Here is a 22114-nt window from a genome sequence, read left to right on the forward strand (position 1 = left end):
GGCAGTAGGCATGATCCAAGGCGTAGCACAGTGCGGGGAAGGGGATCACAGAGATGACATTCCCACACTCTAGACGGTTTCACACGGGCTAGCCAAGCCCACCGCCACTAACTGGCGGACTGTGAAATCACCACCAGGACTACAGTGAGTCCATCACAGTGGGAGGGTGGGATAAAAGAGTGAGGAATACGATCAGGGATGGGTGGGTGGGGAAAGAGAGACAGGGAGAGGTGACATTCGGAAGTAGCAGCATGGCTGTATGATCTGGTTTTAATATCCTCATTAGGACTGACTTGATACCTACTGCTACTCTGTGTCCAACTGCATCTCTATTGGCTGTGCCATGCCAAACTGACTCTCTCCGTCTGGGCTGAGGGAAAAAATGTTCTTTTTGTCTTTCCAGTGGAGGGCAGACAAACTGATGCACTTTATACTGAGCAGGCGGAAATTAAAGGGTCAATTCACGCAAATAACAGGAACATCGTTCTTGGAAAGAAAAGCTATACAATTTATCAAAAAAATGGTTTGACATTTTGGGAAATGTGCTTTCTTTCTTAACATTTAAGATAAGAAGACTGATTCCAGTCTCAAATATGTATGCTAAATATGATGCTAGAGAGCTCCCAGGACGAATGCAGCTCTCTGCTCAACTAAACTGCAGGTTGTAAATTACAAAATTAAAGGGAGCATCATTACCAAAATTCAACATAGATGCATTGTAGTCTTTTTACATTTTTATAGATGACCTATGTTTTATGCAGTGTCTGGAAATGAATTTTGCATGATATTTAAATTAGTTTATATTATCTTCACACATTGTGGATCTTACTCTGATTAGCATTAAGATGGGGAGCAGGGGTAAACAGCTAGCTAGCGCTTCCAAAGGTTACAAATTAACATGGCATACTACATCATATTTGTTTTATTTGCACTGTTACCAAACTAGAGTCCTGGAGTCTGCAAATTGCCTTGCAACTTCCTAGTGACTAATCACTCATCTTTACCAAGAATATGCTGGCACATAACTGATGTGTTAATTAACTTAAGAAGTGTTGATACTATATGCTAAGCGAATTGCCTGCTGGCTCCAGCATATTTAGCATACACACAGGAGAACGTTATCGATCTTTTCATGTAACTTTCGACAACATGCCAAACCATTCCTTAAAATATGAGCAGCACAGAATAATTTCTATTTACCTCAAGTGTGTGGGGGTTAAAACAAAAAACTCTGAGATAGATACCTCGAAAACTGGACAAATAAAACTAGAATCATCTGCATAGCTATAACACTTGGGGCTGCCCCCAACTAAGAGTTTTCCTAGCTGATCAACAGTCGTCATTTAGGGCCATTAGTCGACTAGTCACCTGCATGTTTACGATATTAATTTAATTATTAAATTATATATTTTGGGCAGGGCAACACAATGGTTTGAGTTGAAGGTGTGAGAAAGAATAGTATTAGTAACATTGTTATCACTGTGCTACATTACAGAGAAATACAAAACCGTACTAATGAACCTTCATTAATATAGGCCTATATTTTTTTTATATCTACAAGTGCACATCACACACTGAGCGAGCCACCTGTTAATGACGCTGTTGGCTAATGGGCATGTAGCTACATCCATGTTTCACCTTGGGTTCGTCCTTCACCTTCTCAAAATGATCCCACACTTTGGATTTCCTGCCTGACATGTTATTAACTAGCCTGTGGAATAACCGCAGGTACCAGCCCTGGAAATTTACCTGACTCCTGTCTGACTGCTGAGCGAAGCCACTTCCTGTGTCTGTCCTTTCACATTAAATCCCCACATGGTCCAGTCATGTAGGTTTTGATAGGTTTTAGGTATAGGTTTGTTTCCCTGACCAAGCGACCAATGAAATCTTGCCAACTCATGATGGTGGACTAACATTTGGTCGACTATTCTGTGGCAGCCCAAATAACAAGAAGAGAGATAACATGATTTTTGCAATTTGGATTAACTGACCCTTTACAATCAAGAACAGAGAAAAATACATAAAGAAGAGTGTAGAAAGTGTTGTGTGACTTTGTGAGAGCAAGAGTTTTTCCTCTATAATGGGCTATAAGATACCACCAGAACCTCTTCGTTCCTGCTTTCACTGCACGATAGCACAAGTGGCTGTATGGTCTTTGATGATAAAAGCCATAAGACAAAGGTTTGTTCACAAAGCAGAGTGCTCTGTCCACCACTACACTTTAATTAAGTCTCCTAAACAGCCCTCAGTGCAGATGTAATAAACCTTATAAGAGGCAAACAAAGTCCTGAGTGAACAGTCCTTGCAGCCAAGCTAATTTCCAACAGACTTAATACACTGCATTATTAGTTGACTTCTTAAGGTAAACTTCAGAAAAGTTGAGGGCAGTATGTGACTGGCTTTAAGCAGTCACTTTCACTTTTTCTGATAGTGCTCAGTAAGCGATTGGGCTACTCTGGCCATTAAGAGTGATGATTGTAAAAACACCCACAGTGTTTTTGTTTACAAGTCCCAATTGTCAACAACATTACTGTGGGCAATTGGCAGTTTCCATCGCTAACTTTTTAATGAAGTGCTAGGCCAATTTTTTGTCCTCTTGGAAAGGTAAACAGTTCTTGTTTACTCTAGCGCTATTTTGGAATAAAAAAATCGCTTATATTTTGTGTGAAAGTTTTACTCTCCCTTCCTGTGGCTTATTTCCAATGCTTTCCCGAGCTCTCCTCCACCTGAAGGTTTCTCTTATTTGGGAGTTGGTCGGTGTGTGAGTATAGCTGGATGTATGATTAGGCCTGGCAGGTTAGTGATCTTAGCAAGCAGCAGGGAGAGGTATGACATTTATTTTTCAAACCCCCGACCCTGAGGATGAAAAATGCATGTCTCAAACTTAGCCAAGGAGGTTTGGGTAATCATTTATGCCAGTGTCTCCAGTCCCATGTCTCGACCTTACTGGTCGGGTGTCTGACAGGTGATGCATGATCCCTCACTCCCCCTCCCACTCCCCCTCACCCCTCTCCTGTCCACATTGCCTCTTCCCTAATCCCAACAGGACACTGTCAGTCTGTCCCTCCTTTGATAAGCACCTCTCAAGTTCAAACCTTGACCCGGAGTCAGCTCACCATCCTCAGCTCCCTCCACGATCCCTTTGGTCTTTTTTCATCTTACTTTCGACTTTAACGGCTCACTCTAAATCTTCCCCTCGTCTCTCTTCTCTTTATGCATCTCCAGCATCCATTTACAAAGACATACAGCTTTTTGTCTTATGCACAGACATACACCATAAATTAGATGTAATGCAAACTGTGGTGTCATATCTAAATGTCTCCCCAGTGCAAACAGACATGTCAGCCAACTACTTGATTGATGGGGGGTTGAGACTTGCACACTGAGATCAGTCTTGTGTGATAAAAGTTTGAAAATGAACGTGTAATAGGGTGATGCAAACACTGTAAAGGGTTTTAGCCGGTTGGCAAGAATGAGCCCCTGAATTTCTTTTTCTTTAGAATAATGAGAATTCAAGAGACAGAGGGAACAGCTGTGATTAGTGTCTTTGCATAACAGTCTAGAGGAGATACCTTTTATGGGACTGCTGTAAAGCAGGGGGATTGATGGTGATCCTATCCAGATGGATCTGAATGAATGAGGTGGTGGATTTGCCATCTCTCCCATCCTGCCTTCTCATGTGGCGAGAGCAGACGAAGGAGATTCGGTTTGTGTTTGTGTTAAGGAGACCGTGACAGACCACAGCGTGCTTGTAAAAGGGTAACTTATCTCTGAGATGTAAAGTACTGCAGTCTTGTGCAGGTCATGGAAAAAAACAGGGAGGAAACCAAAGAGGTCAAAGTAAACTCAGCAGGGAGAGAGGATGAGTTCGAGAAAGAGAGCCCAGCTGGTGACTTTGGCGTCTTCCTAAATTATAATGTACACCCAATTTACTCTCATTTGCTGTGAAATTAGCTGGGAAATTTGTTTAGATCTTTTCCCCAGAGAAAATGGGAAGGAAGGGGCTGTTGGAGTGTGAGGGTTGGAGGGAGGTGGTATTAATGTCACAGCTGTGTTATCAACTCAATTGCTGCACCATACTGTGCCGGTTATAAATTACACCAGTGCACTCACTGTAATCCATAAGAAGGGTCGTGCTTATGGTCACATGTAGAATGATACATGTGAGTGGAAACCACAGGAATAGAGTAAGAGTAGAGTGGACATTCCCATTCAAATCAATACATAAGGATGGTCAGAGCGGTGGCCATTTTGCCTTTGAAAATAACTTTGCCTAATGTAGTGGACTAACTTCTGTATAAACCAGGATGCTCAAAGTTGTCATGACCGAGTGCCAGTTTATGGTTGCAGTTGCAAGTTGTCCACCAAAATCGCTAACTTTAGCTAACAGCATTAGCATTGATGACAGAACATTAATTCCTGGTAAGTGCCACTAGGTGCTATGCAATGAGTAGTTGTCATGCCTAACCTGACAGATGCTTGTTAGGGGGGCACAGCTGTCTCCTAGTACTGCATTAAATGTTGGCCATTTAAAGTGAAAGTACTGAAATGGATCACAAACGATTAAAATATAATGCATGAATTTCATACCAAGTTCTGGGACCACACAAAATGTTTCTGAGGGCTGCCATTGGGCTTTGGACTGCACTTTGAGCAACACTGGTATAAACTGACTGAGGGCAGGTTTTTGCAGTATCCACCAAATGAGCAGGGGAGCAGTACGAAGTATGGAGAGGCATCTTCTGTGCACTTTCTCTGTTGCCTTGCTGCTAGAGAGGAATTAAGGATTGCTGGATTCAATTGCTGGATTCAATTGCTTTATAAGTTTGTCGCTAAGAAAGAGAATCACAATCTTTGGTGATGTTTGGCTGTGTTATCCATGTCTCTAATGTCAGATGTCGGGGAGATTTTAGTTGAGTTTTCATTATGAATGTGATAATAGGCCTAAGCTACACAGTGAGCGTCAACAAGATACAGACAAAATGAAACTGCTGGCTTAGTGTGTACGGTAGGCCAAAACAGAGGGTGCGTTCCGAATCGCATACTTTGTCTTTTTTCTTTTAGTACGTACTGCAGCTGCCCTAAAAACGTACATACTGTTGCATGCAGTATGCACACAATGGGGACATATTACTGTCTCATAACATTACGCTCTGAACTCAGACCCTCTTGCTTTTATATTCGTTACCTTGGAGTTCGCCAGAGACGGAGATCAACCTGGAGAGCTCTGCTGTTGTTACTTCGCAATGTGTGTAGATTGACTTTAAAGTTATAACTGCACAGATTGTAGATTCTAACATATATTTGTGACAGTGAAATTACATCTGCAGTTCTCTGTCATTGTTATTATCTTTGCCACAGTTATTTCCTTTTTTGTTTGTAATCTTTATGATTATTTTGTTCACTTAAGCAATCAATATTCCTATAATTACTATTTGACTGGTCATCAGTTACTTGAATGCACTGCCATCTGAGCCGTCAATCAGCTGTCATCTGTTTGCAGCTCAGTCGATGTGACCTATTGTCCGCTGCGCAGAGCATTGTGGGTCAGAATGGACAGAAAAGCATACTGCTAAAGTGGACTGGATGTAGTAGAACATCCTGGTATTTATGGCATGCTGCATTTAACATACTATGTATTGGGACATACTGAATCTTTCTCTGGCACACTATATAGTATGGTAATATGGGTATTAGAATGCACAGAGAGTTCTCAAAATAGTGAGCAACACTTTATGGAGCCAGTACTGTGTGTTGTCACCATAACAGCTAACAACAATCGCCATTTTTTTCTGAGCTATTCAAATGACCACGGCAAACAGTTAAATGTCTGTTCTACTCTCATTCTGTTTCTACGGTGGACATAGACCTTGGTGGGTTAAGACCTTGGAATCTGCTCACTCCACCAAGTTGACTCATTCATCTTACATTGTCACATGAAACAGTGGTTCACCGGCTGAAATAAAAAACAACCAATCAGCTCCACAGGTGGAACTAATGCTGTTGTCAAGCAGTGCACCGGAAACCAACGAGAAGTAATAATAACCATGGTAAGTACTATAGACAAGATAGATGCTGTTATGGACGCTGTTTTAAATCCATGTCTTCTAAATATCACCTGACACCATTCGTTTTTACTTCCGTCTGCTCCACTCTTGCCCCCATAAAACAGGTATGTTGGCATGGTTAGACATCAGTGTGAATCTAATTTGATGTTAGATTCAGGCGGATATGTTCGTCTCAAGTGATTGGTTTGGGAAAATCAAATCTCACTCCCCCATGGAAATCAGTTAGAGTGGACACAAAGCCGGACTGAAGAGTGCAACGAGTTGACAATTCTGTCTGATATCAGGTAAGTGGAAGCACACATAATCTAAAGCTTTCTCTTTGCAACGTCAATACAGAGCAAAGTGTACTTAATAGATTACCTCTAAGTTTGAAAGGCCATAATGCAGTCCCTGCTACTGTCAAGCTGACAGCAGGACTGACAAAAATGCCTGCTGGTCATTTAAAGGTTGGTTTACATTTAAAATCCAGGGAGGCTTAGTGCAGAGAAAGAACACTGCAGGTGGACATAATGCTGTGTCAGGCGTTTGGGCTCGTGCCAGCTGTTCTCTTTATTCTCCCCCTCCCTCCATCCTGTTCTCCTCTCTCTCTCTCTCTCGTGCTGCTTGTGTGTGTGTGTGTGCAGCTGCATGTATGTGCTCATGAGATCTACACAATGCACACACTTCTGATTACCCCAGAGGCTATTGCTCCCTATTAACCTTACCCTCCTTACTAAGAGTTCTCCGGTGGCTCGTAAACTTCGCGCAGTAAGACTTTGAGAGATGGGTGATGCCAAAATATAGTCCCCTTGTTGAACTTTGACCTCTAACTACTGACATGGAACCTATCCAAGATTCTTTTAGCCTGCTGTTAGTGCATATGGAGGGATTTCTGCTGCCAGGCATGTACTTACATTGCAGCTAGCCAGACTCTCATCAGACTATACTTTTATGGGTCTAGAGATGCTCCGTTTGTTAAAAAAAAAAAAAAAAAAAAACTTATCTGATAAGATATAAATGATTTTGCACCAAAAGAAACTTAAATTAATGACATGCTATAAAAATGTCAGAATTAGCCCAGTCTGTCGTGTGATCTGTTGTCGTCACTCAGTACCTGATTGTCTGCTGCATCTGTAGTCGGTCGGGATCAGAGGCTGAGAAGGTCGTCAGGCTGGTGCCAGCGGGGACGCCCTCCTCAAAGCGGATGTGTTTTGGGTTCGTGGGGAAGTAAGGGGGCTCGTTGACGTCCTGGACAGATATGGTGACTCCAGCTGTGGACTGGAGCGAGGACTGGATACCGCTGGCTAGGTGGGCCTGGTTGGACACCACCACTGTCAGCATGAAGGCACGGTTCATCTCAAAGTCTACTGGCTGGAGGAAGGAAGGGAGACAATGACAGTGTGTGAGAGGAGAAAGTTAAACTGAATTCATGCAGCTTAAACATTATAAAACTGTTCTTGCTTGGTAAACAATCAAAGGTTATAGACAATGAAATCCAGTATGAGGGATCATACTCACAATTTCCCACAATTTCTGTGTTTTAAATTTAGCTGTTAGTGTTGCATTGCTCTGTTTTTTTGAATGACTTGAATCACAAAGGGCCACGTTCACATGTCTGTAAGGTCCAACAATAACCTTCATTGTCAGGATTTTTATTCCAATATTAAAAAATAATTTATGATAACTTCTTTATTTACAATTTTTAATTGAATTTAATTTAATTTTATATACTTTATTAATCCCAAAGGGGGAAATTCAGTGTTTTCACTCCGTTGTCATATACATATACACACAGGCCCGAAATACACACACACATGCACAAACAGGACCCATATATGCATTAAATGGAGAGATGTCAGAGGGACACAGGAAACGTGTTTTATACTTCCTTTGACTGTAACCCAATTTATCTTAGTTCCATGTGTATTTACACTGTGTTAACACCTTATTTTGAAAAGCTGACAGTCATATGTGTATCCTGAGCTATTTCAATGGATTTACAGGTGTATGGGAGCACTTCAACTTCAGCTGTGGCTGGTTTGACCATGGAGATGCAAGTGATGGCTAGCTTGATGCAAAACATCAGGTGCTGCCTCTGGATCAGCCAAGAATCACAGGACAGGATTTGACCCAGCTTGGCTGTCCGAGAAAAAGACTGCGGTCAAGCTAGCAGTCACTCACATCTGCGTAGTGAAGGCAGCCGACAGTAAAGTTGGAGACACAACAGGCAGAGCAGAACAAGATGTCTGTCCCTCCCCATGTCGGCTGCACTGCCAGTGTGTGAGGAAGAGCTGAGCCTCTCCCTCGTTGAAACAGAGAGCAGAGGATAAAAGCAGTGTTCCGTAAATTACAACACAGCAGCATAGTCTTTTTTTCTGTTAATTTGGCTCAGGAGCTCTGAAAAATGTTTGTAATAGTAGGGAAAATACATTTTCTTACAAATTCCATCCTCAGTTTGGTGAATTATATTCAGCGTTTTACAGTTGACTCCATTTTTACTACCTAAATCTGCAACTTTATCTGTGTTTTCCACACCGTGAAAATCACAGGGCGCTACACTTTTATCATGGCTCTGGACTGTATTTATCATGTCATCCTGCACATATAATTTTAGAATCTAATGAAATTTAATTATGGTTAAAATAAATATTCTTCACTTGAAACTACAATCTTCATTATGAATTTACAGGTAGAGATAAATAAAACCTAAAGATGATAAAGCCTTTCCCCATATTGTGCGGTCAGCACATACCAGCATCATTATCATTATTACTTTTTATGAGAAAACCATGTCAAGTATTTAAGCATATATTACGCTTACTATAGTGTTAAAGCTCCTGTCAACAATTCTCTTTCTGCCTGTGCCTGGGGAATGTTCATTGAACCTTGTTGACGATAAAGGACATGATAAATGAACAGATGCCGTGTCAAGTGCTCCCCTGATGAATTGGACCCATATTCCCTCTAAACTACTAACCAACACACACACACATATATACACACATCCTGAGAAGAGGCAGCAGGGCTTAGACTATTCATAGGGTGCTGTCATGGCTCTGCCTTTTGAGTGTGAGTGTGTGTATATGTGTACTCTACAGGGGTTTTTACCGGCTGAGCCTAAACCAGAGTGACAGTTCTGTGCTCTCCTAATGAAGACTACACGATCAGGTTCAAATGACAACAACAACAACAAGCGAGGAAATAAAAAAGAGAACAAATACGGTGCTTGTAGGTGCTGCTGGCACATTTCTAAATAGGCTGGTGATGATTACTGCCGCAAGGCTTGTGTCTGTGGTGTTTGATGGTGATGTTAATGACTCTGAGCACATCTGTATGTTGCATTGCCTGAGTGTTATCAGTGGACAGTGTGGCAGCACGGCTCTGATATAAAAAAAAGCATTCTTAATCAGGCCGCATTGTTGACAAGGGCACTGGTGTTTGTGTGCGTGCTAGTTGCTGTGACAGTTTATATGTGTATGCACTCAGATGTGAGTGTATAGGTGTGTATTCATGTGTGACCCCATTGGTACGCTGGGAACCCATTTACAGGCAAAACACGCTCAAGGCTCTTTGATCTACAGCCTGTGGTATTCAGAGCACAGGGGGGTCTAGAGTATAGCTGTAGGCTAACTGAAACACGCATACACACTCGGACACACACACCCTGAGGGAAGCCAGAGGGGTGAGAGGTCAATAACACGGCTTCCATCTTTTGCCCATGAGCCATGACATCTTACATCTCCTCTGTATCGCTTCACTCGTTCCTCTCTTTCCCTCTTGCTTAATTTGTTCTGCCGGACTCCAACTTCCCACCCTCTCGTCTTCTCACCTCTGCCCCCCATCCCGCCCCTTGGGATGTGCACCCTCCTGCGAGTCTGCATCTCTCAATCCTCACAAATCTGTCCTCGCCTCACTTCTCTCCCCGTCTCCACATCCCCTGTCATCTTCCGTGTTTATAATAAGCTGTGATTTACATATCTTAATGACTCATTCGAACTAAGCGGCTCTGTTTGTGTATTTTTATGCGTGCTTGTTTGTCTACTGGCTCTATTACCGTACGGCAAAATGAGAATGCGTCTCATAAAGTCCCCAGAGAGCAGTGTAAATGTGTGACATGTTCTGGTTAAGACCTCAGCCCTTGTTTACAGAGGAGCCCAGGTCCCTTGTGGGAGATTGCTGCATACCTGGGTGTCAGTGTGATACGATGTGTCTGTACCGGCAGCCACAGATGCCTTGGTAAAAATAGGAAAACCAAGGTAGAGCCTTCTTATGGCGTCTTGACTTTACCCATATTGAGTGTGATATGAACCATTCCGGCTCACTTTTCCCGGAGCGAGCTGAAGCCCCTCTGTTTACTTGTTGAGACAGTCTATTTCTTGTTCCTTCCCAGGGGGTGTCCTGTCTCTTATTTTATGATTTCCTGATAACCTCCCATGGGTCTCTAAGGAAGCTCATGGCTACCCGGCTGCCTGCTGAATTTTACATCAGGGAGTGAGAGGAATGGATTATAAAAGGCAGTCATCTAGAGATAATGAAGAGAAGCAAAATGCCAATGCTCATTGCTCAGGGTGCTGTGGGAATTACAGGGCGATGTTATTGCTATTTTTTAAACATTATTGTAGGATGTGAGATGTGATTTGCAGGAGTCAGATGCACGAGTTGAATACCCCTGGGTCCTAAGGGTCACACGAATAAGCAAGTTATTTCTACAAAACACATGCGGCATGATAAGCACATTTATAGTGAGCCACTCATGGATGAACACAGAAATACAATGCTAAAGGCCATTCAACAGGGCACACATCTACACAGCTTACATACACAAACACACACACACAACAGATGAATATCCTACAGATTTTTACTCTGTAGTCCATTTCCTATATCTTTCTCCCAAATAGGTTAAAACCCTCTTCACAACCTCCATCTGAGAGGTTGAACACTAACATAGCAGGTTGTTACAAGACATGGTTTTGTTGTTGCTGTCATTTACCACAGCAGCTAGAACATTATGAGTGTATAAAAACCGTCGCCTTTGTAATTGAGAAATCAATACCTAATTTGCTACAGTGGTCTTGCCAGCCATTGTGTTTAAGTCTGTGTGTGAGTGTATGAGCAGTTTCTGAAGGGCGCAGCGGCCTCCAATCCCTCATTTGGACATAAGGGGGCATATGAAAGGCAAAGACCCCGGCCTGTCCCCATTTAACTCTGTGGTCTATTATTATTGCTTGTGCCTGAATCCAGAGGGGATCTAACAGTCTGCACAGAAAAAGAGATGACACTGTTTCTAAACTGAGCGTGTTCTGATAGGCGCGCATCTTACCTTCACCACGGTGACCATGCCGTCGTTGGTGACAGGGTCAGTGCGGATGGTGAAGTGCCCAGAAGGGTCTCCACTGATGATCCTGTAGATGGCGTTCCAGTTAGGCGAGTGCGGTTGGTCAGCATCTATCACCGTCAGATTGGCCACCACGAGATCCACTCGGTTTTCTGGGACCTCACCGGAAAACTGCAAAAAGTAGAGTAAAATGTTACCTTGTGATCAGTGGTGCTCTCTGATACAATATCTGCCCCACTCACTGTCCACCCGGCAAAAATAACTGGAGGCCGACATTACTGTCTTTTAAGCTCAGTTCAGATCAATGATTTGTGACGAGATGAAAACGTTTTAGATTACTGCTGAGAAAGTAGCAGCGGTGTTAACTGGCCGGTCCAAGCTCGCCTCAAACTGGCTAATGGTGTCTTTCTGGCTTTAGAACATAAGGCGTGTCTCCAATTTCAACGGCCAATCGACTCGTGACGTCTCCTGGTCAAGTCAAAATGACCACAGACTGTGTTTGCTTGCTGTGGCAAGTGCTCTCCCCCCCCCCCCCCCAAACACACATTCTGACTGACTGATTGATTGGCGCTGGTTACTTACATTATTCTGGTGTGTTTATCATGAATACTGTCCTTTTGATGCTTGTTTTGTTCTGTTTGTATCTCACTATCACTGTCCTCATTCATATTTAAGAAGCTACAAATGATATTCAGCCAAAATAAGCCTGAAAAGCTGGAAACAGAACATAAGTATAGAGAGTTGTTGCATAGAGATGATACACCATCTCATCTAGTTGCATTGATGTGAACCAGCAGGATTTAAGAATGTGGAGAATAACACATTGCCTGTTTCAACTTGTCTCCTTGCAAATCTTTGGTCTGAACTGGGCTCAAGAGGCTGTTAAGTGCTCAATTTTCAAGCTACTGGAAAGCAAGTGGTATCTTCTGAAAGTAGACGACATAGCGCATCAGGTACCAACCATGTCGGCATAGTTTGTTGGATAGGGGGCTAAATAACACTTCAAATTTTGGCAGGGGAACAAACAGCATAGAATATCTGAATGAAAACAGGTTCTATGGATACCCACAAGTCTCTACTAAACTTGAGACAGCTTGTTCTCATTAAATGTTTTGTTCCTTACAATTAATGCACTCCTTCAAATTAAATCTGTGTATTAATGAAAAGGACAACCAGCTTATTTGAAAAACAAAGAATCCTCTAACATGAATATACAGATACATGAGATTAAAGAAGGATTGTTGTGGAACTCAAATATTAATTTATGCACATCAAATAATCAGTAACATAACTGAAAGAATAAGAAACCAAAGTATATCAGAATGTGATTCCTTAGCTCCCATTTTGACATAGTTTTCAACTAGCCTATACATTTCAGCAGTATAATGGAATTCATTAAATCCAGTTATGGCTTTTGGTTTTGGTGTGCCACCCCAAGACTTTTAGTGGCCTCCATCTGGCCACCCCTATGAAACATTCTTGGGGACGCCACTGCTTGTGATCTGCTGCTTCAATATAGCTTTATTGTGATTGTAGCTGAGGTCTTTGGGGATCCATCGAGGCATTTGAGTGTGGCAATTTCTACAAAAAAACAAAACAAAACAAAACAAAAAACAGAGTGCCTGTCTCTCATTTTCATTTTTTCTTTATAGAGCCAGTCCTTTCAGGTTTTCAGGTAGAGTAAGTTTAATGATCTTGCGTTTACAGCTGAGTAGTAAACAAGCAGTAAACACAGTTGCACACCAGCAAGTTCATGCACACAGGGGCGTTGTTCCAGTTTCAGTGTTTGCTGCTTTCCCAATGCCCATTCTTCACAAGCAATAATATTTCATTCCTTTGAAAGCCACAGTGACAAAGGAGGAGAGAATGGATGAACAGAAAGGAGCCAGCAGTGGGGAGGGTTAAAACAGCTGTTTGAGTGTATATGAGTGGCTTTTAGTTGTCCCCGCGCTGTACAAACACATGTGCTTTGTCCTGATAAGCCTGATGAGGAGTGAGCCGCTGTCTGTCATATGTCTGTTATGGTGGGGATTGATCAAAGCTGTACAGGCTCAGGGGATAAAGCCCACAAAGACGAACCAACAACAGCAACGACTGCACTGCTACCCCGTAAAACACAATTTGACCGCAGCCTTTCCTACATGGACAACCCGTCAACTCTGAACCAAGAATGTGGGGTCAGAAGGTGAGTGTGTTGGCGTGTCACCTCATCTGGAGGCAACAGGCATGTGGCAACATACAGTCACCGTGTCACCATGGGTAACAGGCGTGGAAGAGCCACTGAGCCGCTTATGAGAGTGTAGGATATCAAAGAGCAAAGCCCCAGACCAAACACTCCAACAGACCATAATACCCTGCCTGGCAACCCTCGCATCACCCAGCAAACAGCCGACAGCAGCGGGCAGATTAGGGGGCTGCGTCAGGAGAGCTGTTCAGAGACTCAATGACATTCTTAAGACAACAGACAAGTCCGGGTGGTCCTGATGCACTGCCTGCATTGGATAAGTAGGCAGGCTGTCGTATGTTTGTGTCAGAGTGAGTGTGTGTATGTGTGTGCTTGAAGGGTTTTATTACTGTGGTTCAGTTAAGGGACTCCCCGATGCCAATTCAATAAAATAAAACTTCAGAGACGGCTCTTGAGCTCCTAAGGGCCCTTGAGCATCTTCTTCCTCAGCACACAGTAACAAGTGAGGACAAGAGTTAACCAGATATGATGAAAGACTTTGAAGGGTCCACCACAGCTCTTAATACCAATACCCCAGTTTAAGATTTCTTCTCATTATCTCTTTATAGGGTGGGGGAGTGGGTGGGTTTACTTCAGGCATCCGGAGCTCAAGTAATAAAAGTCTTATTTATTTTTCCCATTGGAAATCTCACATGGCATGGCGGATTTTTCTTTTTAAATTCCCAACACATAAACTATTGTCAGTACAGCCACTTAGCAAATTAATTTTAGTTCACTGTGAAACTTACAACAGTGTGTAAATAACAACCTTAGACGATACAGGAAGTCAACTACTGTCCCATAGAACATAACAGTAAGTACCCTTCAATTACTGAAATTAAATCATCTGTGAGTTTAGACTGAAATGGTGAAATATGACAGATACTGTAGTTTTAAATGTCTTTCAACCTGGGCCATGATTAGAATACACTTTGGGGAGGTTCAAGAAAAAGTACAGAAAGTTTCAAATGTTAAATTGACCGCACTTGTATAGCGCCTCTCTAGTCTTTCAACCACTGAAAGAGCTTTTACACTACATGTTACAGTCACATTCACACACACATCCACGTTCTGGTGGCCAAGGTTACCATACATGGTGCCACCTGCTACTCAGTAACCATTCACATGTTCTCACACTCCAGCGGAACAGCCATTGGGAGCAATTTGGGTTCAGTATCTTGCCCAAGGATACTTCTGCCTCTGAGCCATAGCTGCCCTGTGTTACCTCCCTCAATAGTGTATAGGCTGTATAGGCTTTTATGCTCTTATAATGTGCATAAAAATTGGCGCCAATCAGCATTAATTTCCAGTGCAACAACATTCCACATCTGGGTTCAAAGCAGAGAAAATCACCAGTTGTTTGGGTCTACATTGTGCACTGAGTAACATCTCAGTCTCTTGATTTCTCTTAGTGACAATGTCTGCTTAAAGAAGAACTGTGCCTGTTCTCAAAAGTCAGACATGTCATTCCTATGGTCTAAGACAGTCCAAAAATATTAGTTAACATGGACAACTCTCTCCCAAATCCAAAAACTAGAGTACCTATACTCAAATTTGTGATGTGGTCAAGTGTAAACTCTAGAGCTGCTCCACAGACAATGAATTAGGAAAGATGTCTCGAATGACACTGAGAGCAACCAGGGAAATGTTCTGTTTCTGCATCAGCACTGAGAACACTTCAATAGAATAAAGCTCATTTTCAGGCTCCCATTCATTCTCTATGGACAATGAATCACTGAATGGCCTTGCCGCATCTCTACTGTCTGACATGGTCAAGGTAAATGCGCCTGCTAGGTCCCTACGATCCTGTGACTCAAACCTTTTGATTGTTCCAGAGGTCAGGACTAAAAGGCACGGAGAGGCAGCCTTTGTCAATTATGCCCCTTAACTCTGGAACAGTCTGCCTGAGGGTCTTAAGGGCTCTATATCAGTTGAAACTTTTAAACATCATCTTAAGACACATCTTTCTACTATTGCTTTCTCCTGAAATGGATTTTGTTTTAACTAATGGTTGTTTTATCTTTTTTATTATTATATGTTTGTTTCATCTTTTTTTCTCTTATCAAATGTTTTGCTTGTCTTTTTTGTTCAGGGCTTTGTGTTGCATTTTATGCATGGATTGTGCTATATGAATAAAGTTATTATCATTATTGCTATTATGGCGCAGCTCCAGGCTTTATACTTGATGACTTCTCTGGTTCCTAGCTTTGAGAGAGAATAGCTCATGTTCACAAATATTGATTGAACTTTTCTAGGCCATGAAAATAACATGCTGAAATCATTAATGTAGGTGGTGTTCTCCTTTAAAGTGTGCGCTAAATGTCTTAATTGAGTAAAATTTCATTCATTGGCTTTCACTGGAGGTTGCCACAGGTTACCATGGTTACACATCTCCACAGGACGCTATGAGGAACTGACGTGGTAATTACAGCTCAATGCGTCCGAGAAGATCCATACCTCTGTTCATTCACACAAAGGTATGATGGATAGTAGACACATTGGTATGCAGTGTGTAGTTAGTATTTTTGTAATATTAAAAAGCTGAATAGTAAAGTGACACCGAGGTGAGCAGGGTCTGTGCTCCACTGATAGAAGTAAACAGCTGACGCTAGCCTCCAGCTGTCAGTTTGACCTGTGCTGGAGTCATAAAAACATCCATGAAAAGAAGCAGGGACATCAGGGTTTTCTTTGATAAGCCACAAAAGAGGGCGAGTTGAAAAGGTGAAAATGAGGAGATGGATGCGTAGCTGTGTTTCTATGCTTATATTAACCACATGCTGTTCTGCTCCTTATGGCATGTTCACTCAGTTGTAATCAGGCGAAAGAAAAGGAGAAGAGATTGATGGCAGCAGAGGAGGCTTGGAGGTAAATGAGAAAAGAAATATGAACAGCATTCAGTCAACGTAAAGCTTCAGGAGGCAGCAGCCTGCATTCAACTCATGGTACAGCTATCCGCTTTGTAGCCTTATGCTGTTCAAATATGAACAGCATTACATAGTTTACCAAATAATCTTGTGCAGACTCTTGTGGACTCAGTGGACAGAATGGGAGACAGAGGGAGTGAAGGAAGCTGGAGAAAGGGCAGGCAAAGGTGACTTGGAGGAGGTAAGAAAGAATAGTGTCATTTTTGGAAACCATTATAAAATAAAATGGAGTTTAAGTGTATCATTACTCTTTCTGATCACCTTATCAAGAGACACACAGTCACTGACAATCACATATTTGCTCCACGTGATTTAGACAGAGAGGGAAGGTGATGATAGGGGGGCAGGCACAGGTGACTTGGAGGAGGCAAAATACCTGCTAATGTTATTAGCACAAGCCTATGGCATTTTACATTGTATGAATTAGCTTAGCTGCCGGCGGAGATTTCACACGAAGCCAGGGACCAGAGCAACATTTAACAAAGGTAACGTTACAAAATTCAGCTCCATAACAACTCACAAGGTTCACCAACAAAATTAAACAATGTTTTCCAAACAAATCCAACATGCTAACGTTATTAGGACAAGCCTATGGAATTTTACACTGTATGAATTAGCGTAGCAACTAGCATATGAAGCCAGGATAAATCACAGACAAGAAATAAAATGCTATTTTTGTGGAGGCTTTATTGTCTTCACAATTTATTGTTTCTTATCTTTGAAATAAAAGCTTCGTTTCGACTGACGGAAATGGTTTCAGCTTACAAAAGTAGACAAGAGGTCTGCATTGCTGCAATGTGTAGTCACATTTCTGGGGAGGTGCACGTCAGGCTACAGCGTAGGGTATGGTAGAGGCTCTACTTTGACACAGAGCCTACAGCGTAGGTATGGTGTCGATTCCACGCAGAATTATAAATCCTGCTTTCAGGCCAGAAACTAAGAATTGTTCATTAGCTGAGATGAAGCCATTTCTGTCTACACAGAGTGGGTCCTCATTCACATAGTCTGCCATGTTGTTTTACAGTAACCCAGAACAGAGACCAAACACTGACTCTTGATAGGGCCATTTGCTTTTTTGTGTTAGTCACTGTAGTTCTCCTACACACAATCTGCAGCCTCACTGCTAGATGACACTAAGTCTTACACACTGGACCTTTGGGTCATCTGGGATTTTTGTCTCAGTTTATTTTTTTGTTAAGTTTCTAAATATTTCTCCTGGGGAGAAATCCCACCAGACTCCCCTGGAGGGTTGGGTTGCAGATGTTGTACATTGAATATGGTCTTCAGTCTGCTTTCAGCATACCACAATGAAGCAAAAAAGGTTGTGGGGTGAGACCGACATGAACATTTTCAAGGACACAGTAGTGTTTCTCTGCTGAGTCTTTGGGTTGTACTTAAGAGTTAACTTTTGAATGAGACTTGAAAATGAAAAACATTTTTCTAGAACCAGCAGATCTTCCCAAACCTCCATTATATTCCTTTCAACTGAATGATTGTTCTATTTCTTTAAGACTTCAGCTTTTATCTTACGACGGTGAGCTTTGACGTGCGGCGACACTGTGGTCAATAATGGACTATGATTCAACATTTGTGATTCATTTGTGAGCATTTCAATCTCTCTTGTAAAAACCTCAGGGTTTCTTTCACTCTTTCAATGACGTATTAGCTGAATACTACATTGTACTGTACTGCATTCTATGGTGGGGTTTGTTTGAACAGTGAATTGTTGTATGACCATGGCGTCTTTCAGCAGAAAGACTTTCTGGTAACGCAGTTTTTCTTTCTATGATACTGTATTGTGTCTCCAAGTGCTGGACTAAAGAAAAGGAGGGAGGGGCGAGCTCTTTGACTGTGATTGGCACAGAGTGCAGTTGGCTTTCTCGCAGCACTTGACAAAACACCTCTTGCCAACACCTTCACCCTTCTGTCACTATTCTGGCAGTGGGGAAAGACTAAAGGAGGCAAGGGGAAGCGACAGGGAACTTCATCATGGGAACTTTGTAGGGATTGTAAAGGAAGGGAGCGCTGCAGCAAATCCTGCACAGAGATACCCCTGACTGCATGACTGTAAATCCCTCTGCATGTAAAAAACATCCCATACCATGTGAGATACAGTGGTTGTTGTTGCAGGGGGCTGCATGCCTTAAACAAACAAGAACAGATGAATAACTTCTTTCATTTTATCTCATCTATCTGCATCAGAGAAATAATGCAAAGCATATATGCAGCCCTGAATAAGCATCCACAGCCTTCACATCCGTACACATACACAACCCTTTGCTGCCTTGAAAAATAGGGCAGCCTCTGATAGGCGTGATGAAATATTAATCATCAACATTAAAGACAAATTCCCCAAACTTTATATTTCTGGGACACGTTGAAAGATCTATGGGGTTTACTGCAAACACTAAATATTTGCATAATGGCCTGCATTCTCTACAAAATGGCTTTTATGTTATCCCGCCACTAAAATGGGTGATTTATGAAGGGAGGGGGTAAGAGTGCTCTGCTCATCGTGGCTCCAAAACCTCCACTAAAGTTTATCATCAATATACATGATAGTATTAACTTCCCCCTGTGGCGATGATGGAAATGCACTTAAACACGGTGGAATATAGTTAGAGAATATCAATCCATTACTGGCCACTATCATCAATACGCCACCATCGGTAGAGAATCTTAAATCAAAGCAGGATGCCGAGTCAGGAAAGCCCTTTGATTTACAACAGAGCATGTCTATGCTTTATCACTGCTGCTTTACAAAATAGCTCCTGTGACCAAATAATCCTTCATTCCTTCTCCTCTCCCCATCACTCTCCCATCACTTCCCCTCCCTGTTTTTCGTCTTGGAGTCCACATGGTGGTCCGCTCATCAGCTCCTCCTCCCTCTGTGTTCTCTTTTTGCTCACCATCTCCTTTGTGTGTATCTTTTTTTGTCTTCCTCTGCCCTCTCTCTGTACATTTCCTGCTGTGTGTGATGTAGCAGCTCTCTGATGAGCTCTGTGGCTGACACATGCTTACCGCCAGTGCTAACTCATCATCATAAGGGTCTTAATAGCCCCCAGGGCAAATGCTAATGCTAACTCCTCTGCTACCACCTCAAAGAGCAGAGTCGACTGTAGTGCTGATACCGCCTCAGACGCTATCCCTGCAGTTGCAGAGCTAAGCACCTTATCTACCCAACAGGCCCGTGCTCTCATCACCACTACTGATAGCAGAGCACACATATACTGAATAACCTGAGGCCAAACTGACACCTCGGAAGATTTTTCATCATAACATGAATCTGAAATGCGGACACACCATCTCCACTGCTGACCATCTTTACTGCTCTACACAAATGCATGTCTTTGCTGTATGAAATAAATATTTGAATCTAGAGAATTTCATTAAAAACTATGCAAATAATAACTCTTTTTCCACTTTCCAGCTGCCGGTAACAAATACTGCTGCCGCCTCAGCTGTTCCACCCGCACATCTAAACATTTCGCAGCGGCGAGAGAAACGACCAGAGTTAAAATTAAGTTAAGGGAGAGTGGAATAAATTGAAGTAAACTTTTTCAACAACACTAAATCTCCCACTTCCTTTAATAATTTGATGTTGCTGAATTGCGCCACACTGATACATTACATACAGTACATTACTTCGGACTTTTAATTTTTATCTCACTCTCAATGATGACCTTCTGTAGTGTAATCATCATTTTAAATATCACTATCACGACAACAATCATTAACGATTTGCTGCCTCTAGTTTTCTTGCTGATGAAAGTCAATAATATGGATTGGTTTTTCCTCCTCTGTGTGTGTGTGTGTGTGTGTGTGTGTGTGTGTGTGTGTATCCTCTACAAGGAAATGAGCAAGTACCCTTTGCACTTCATAACCTTCCTTCACTGTCCTTGTGTAAATCTTCCTTTGTAATGACATAACACGGTGTTGTAGTCATTTCCTTTCTTCTGTCCTCATTCCATCCCTCCCTCTCTTTTCATTCTCCTTTCCATCTCTTCCTCCTTCCCTCTCTTCTTTAATGTCTGTCACTAGATGCATTTACATGGACCCTAATATTCCATACTACAGTAAAACTTCAATTAATAGCCTGCGCTATTAGTTGCCTAAATCACTGAACTCAACAGGTGTCTATATGGGACAGGCCTTTAATTCCTTTCACACAAAACTGTTGCTCAGCAAAGATCAGGAAATACAATCAAATTGTTTATTTGAACCAGTATGACTATTACTTGTATCAAAATTTGGCTTTGAATTGTAATGTTATGACACTTGTTTCACGTCACCCGAGGATAACGGCACCTGGCATATATTCAGAACTTAGATTAATTTCTATGAAAAACCCCTTTGATTCCTTTGATTGGTGGATCCTTACGGACTACAGGAATATCAATAACTTAACTGAGGAATGGACACATATTCTGACTTTGTGACAGCTTCAGAGGAAATGAGTCACCACTTGTTATTTTTGTCATGTAGGTAAATCTGAATGATTTACAGTCTTCTCTGGTGCTCATGGTTTCAGTAAAATGAAATCAACTGAGCTAATATGTGTAGCATGTTCATATTGACAACATTTATATTTCTATGTGTGATTTAAACAGCTAACTAATGTTAGCTCAAGCTGGTCGTCAACAATACGGTTTTATACATTCAAAAAACTTCTAAACATAGAACTGCTTGGCAACCAGACCAGGTGTCTAATTGAGACAGGCCTTTATTTGTCAAAATGTGCAGCTACACCAGGCTAGTAAAATGAACTGAGTGTTTAACTGGGACTAGGCTTTTAATTGAAGATATACAATAATCAGAATAAAAGCCCAATCAGAGTAAAGATGCCTCATGTAACCACCTCATTTGGAAGAGACTGGTGTGATCGGAGGGAATTTTCAATCAGGTTGAGAGTGGTGGTGTAAACCTTTGATAAGACATTTAATAGGAAAATATTAGAGCCTGGTAACCATGTAAAGCTTAATCCTATTGTTTCTCTCTGGTTGGAATAAATGTATTCTCCTGCGCAATTTGCCCTATGTGGGGGTAACATTAGGTGACGTATGACACTGCCACAGCTGTTTCTATGCACCTCTCTCTGCTGATTTTGACAGCGAATCACTCATAAATTAAACACATTTTCAGCGCTCCTCTGCTGCTACATTTGATTCTGAAACAGTAGCCTTGTGTAATGTTGTTGTGACAGGCTGAATTGTAGAGTGGCTGGACATAATTGTCCCTAACTACCAGTAGCAGTAGCCTGCATGTGAGACATTTAGGGGACATCTGTAATTTGTAGCTACAGACAGGCGGAACCACATCTTTTCCTTCTATACTTTAATGTATTGAACAAATCAGAATTTCTTCACGAGACTGGAAAAACAAACATTTCAGATGAGATGCTTCGAAGCTGGTGGAATCCCTTTGAGCAAGTCAAAAAGTTATATTCTGATTAAATGTGTTGGGGCTTGTTTTTAGCATCTGTGTAAATAGTTAAGTTGAAATCTCTGATCAGAATGATTTCTATAAGACTGAAGAAACATTGTCCATTTAACCACAGCTACTCTCTAGCCTTTCCTGTTTT

The 22114-nt window shown here is 41.9% G+C and overlaps 1 protein-coding gene across 1 annotated transcript in view; it reads right to left on the bottom strand.

The window, feature by feature from the left end:
- LOC125892300 (cadherin-4-like) overlaps nt 1–22114 on the bottom strand; it is a 337795-nt gene that overhangs the window by 25506 nt on the left and 290175 nt on the right. Inside the window, exons 12-13 of the mRNA XM_049582236.1 lie at nt 11371–11556; nt 7162–7418 (exon numbers count right to left, since the gene is read on the bottom strand). Of these exons, the coding sequence (XP_049438193.1) occupies nt 7162–7418; nt 11371–11556 (443 nt within the window). The remainder of the gene's footprint in view (nt 1–7161; nt 7419–11370; nt 11557–22114) is intronic.

The sequence above is a fragment of the Epinephelus fuscoguttatus genome, linkage group LG7, assembly GCF_011397635.1.
Source record: "Epinephelus fuscoguttatus linkage group LG7, E.fuscoguttatus.final_Chr_v1".
In the NCBI taxonomy this organism is placed as follows: domain Eukaryota; kingdom Metazoa; phylum Chordata; class Actinopteri; order Perciformes; family Serranidae; genus Epinephelus; species Epinephelus fuscoguttatus.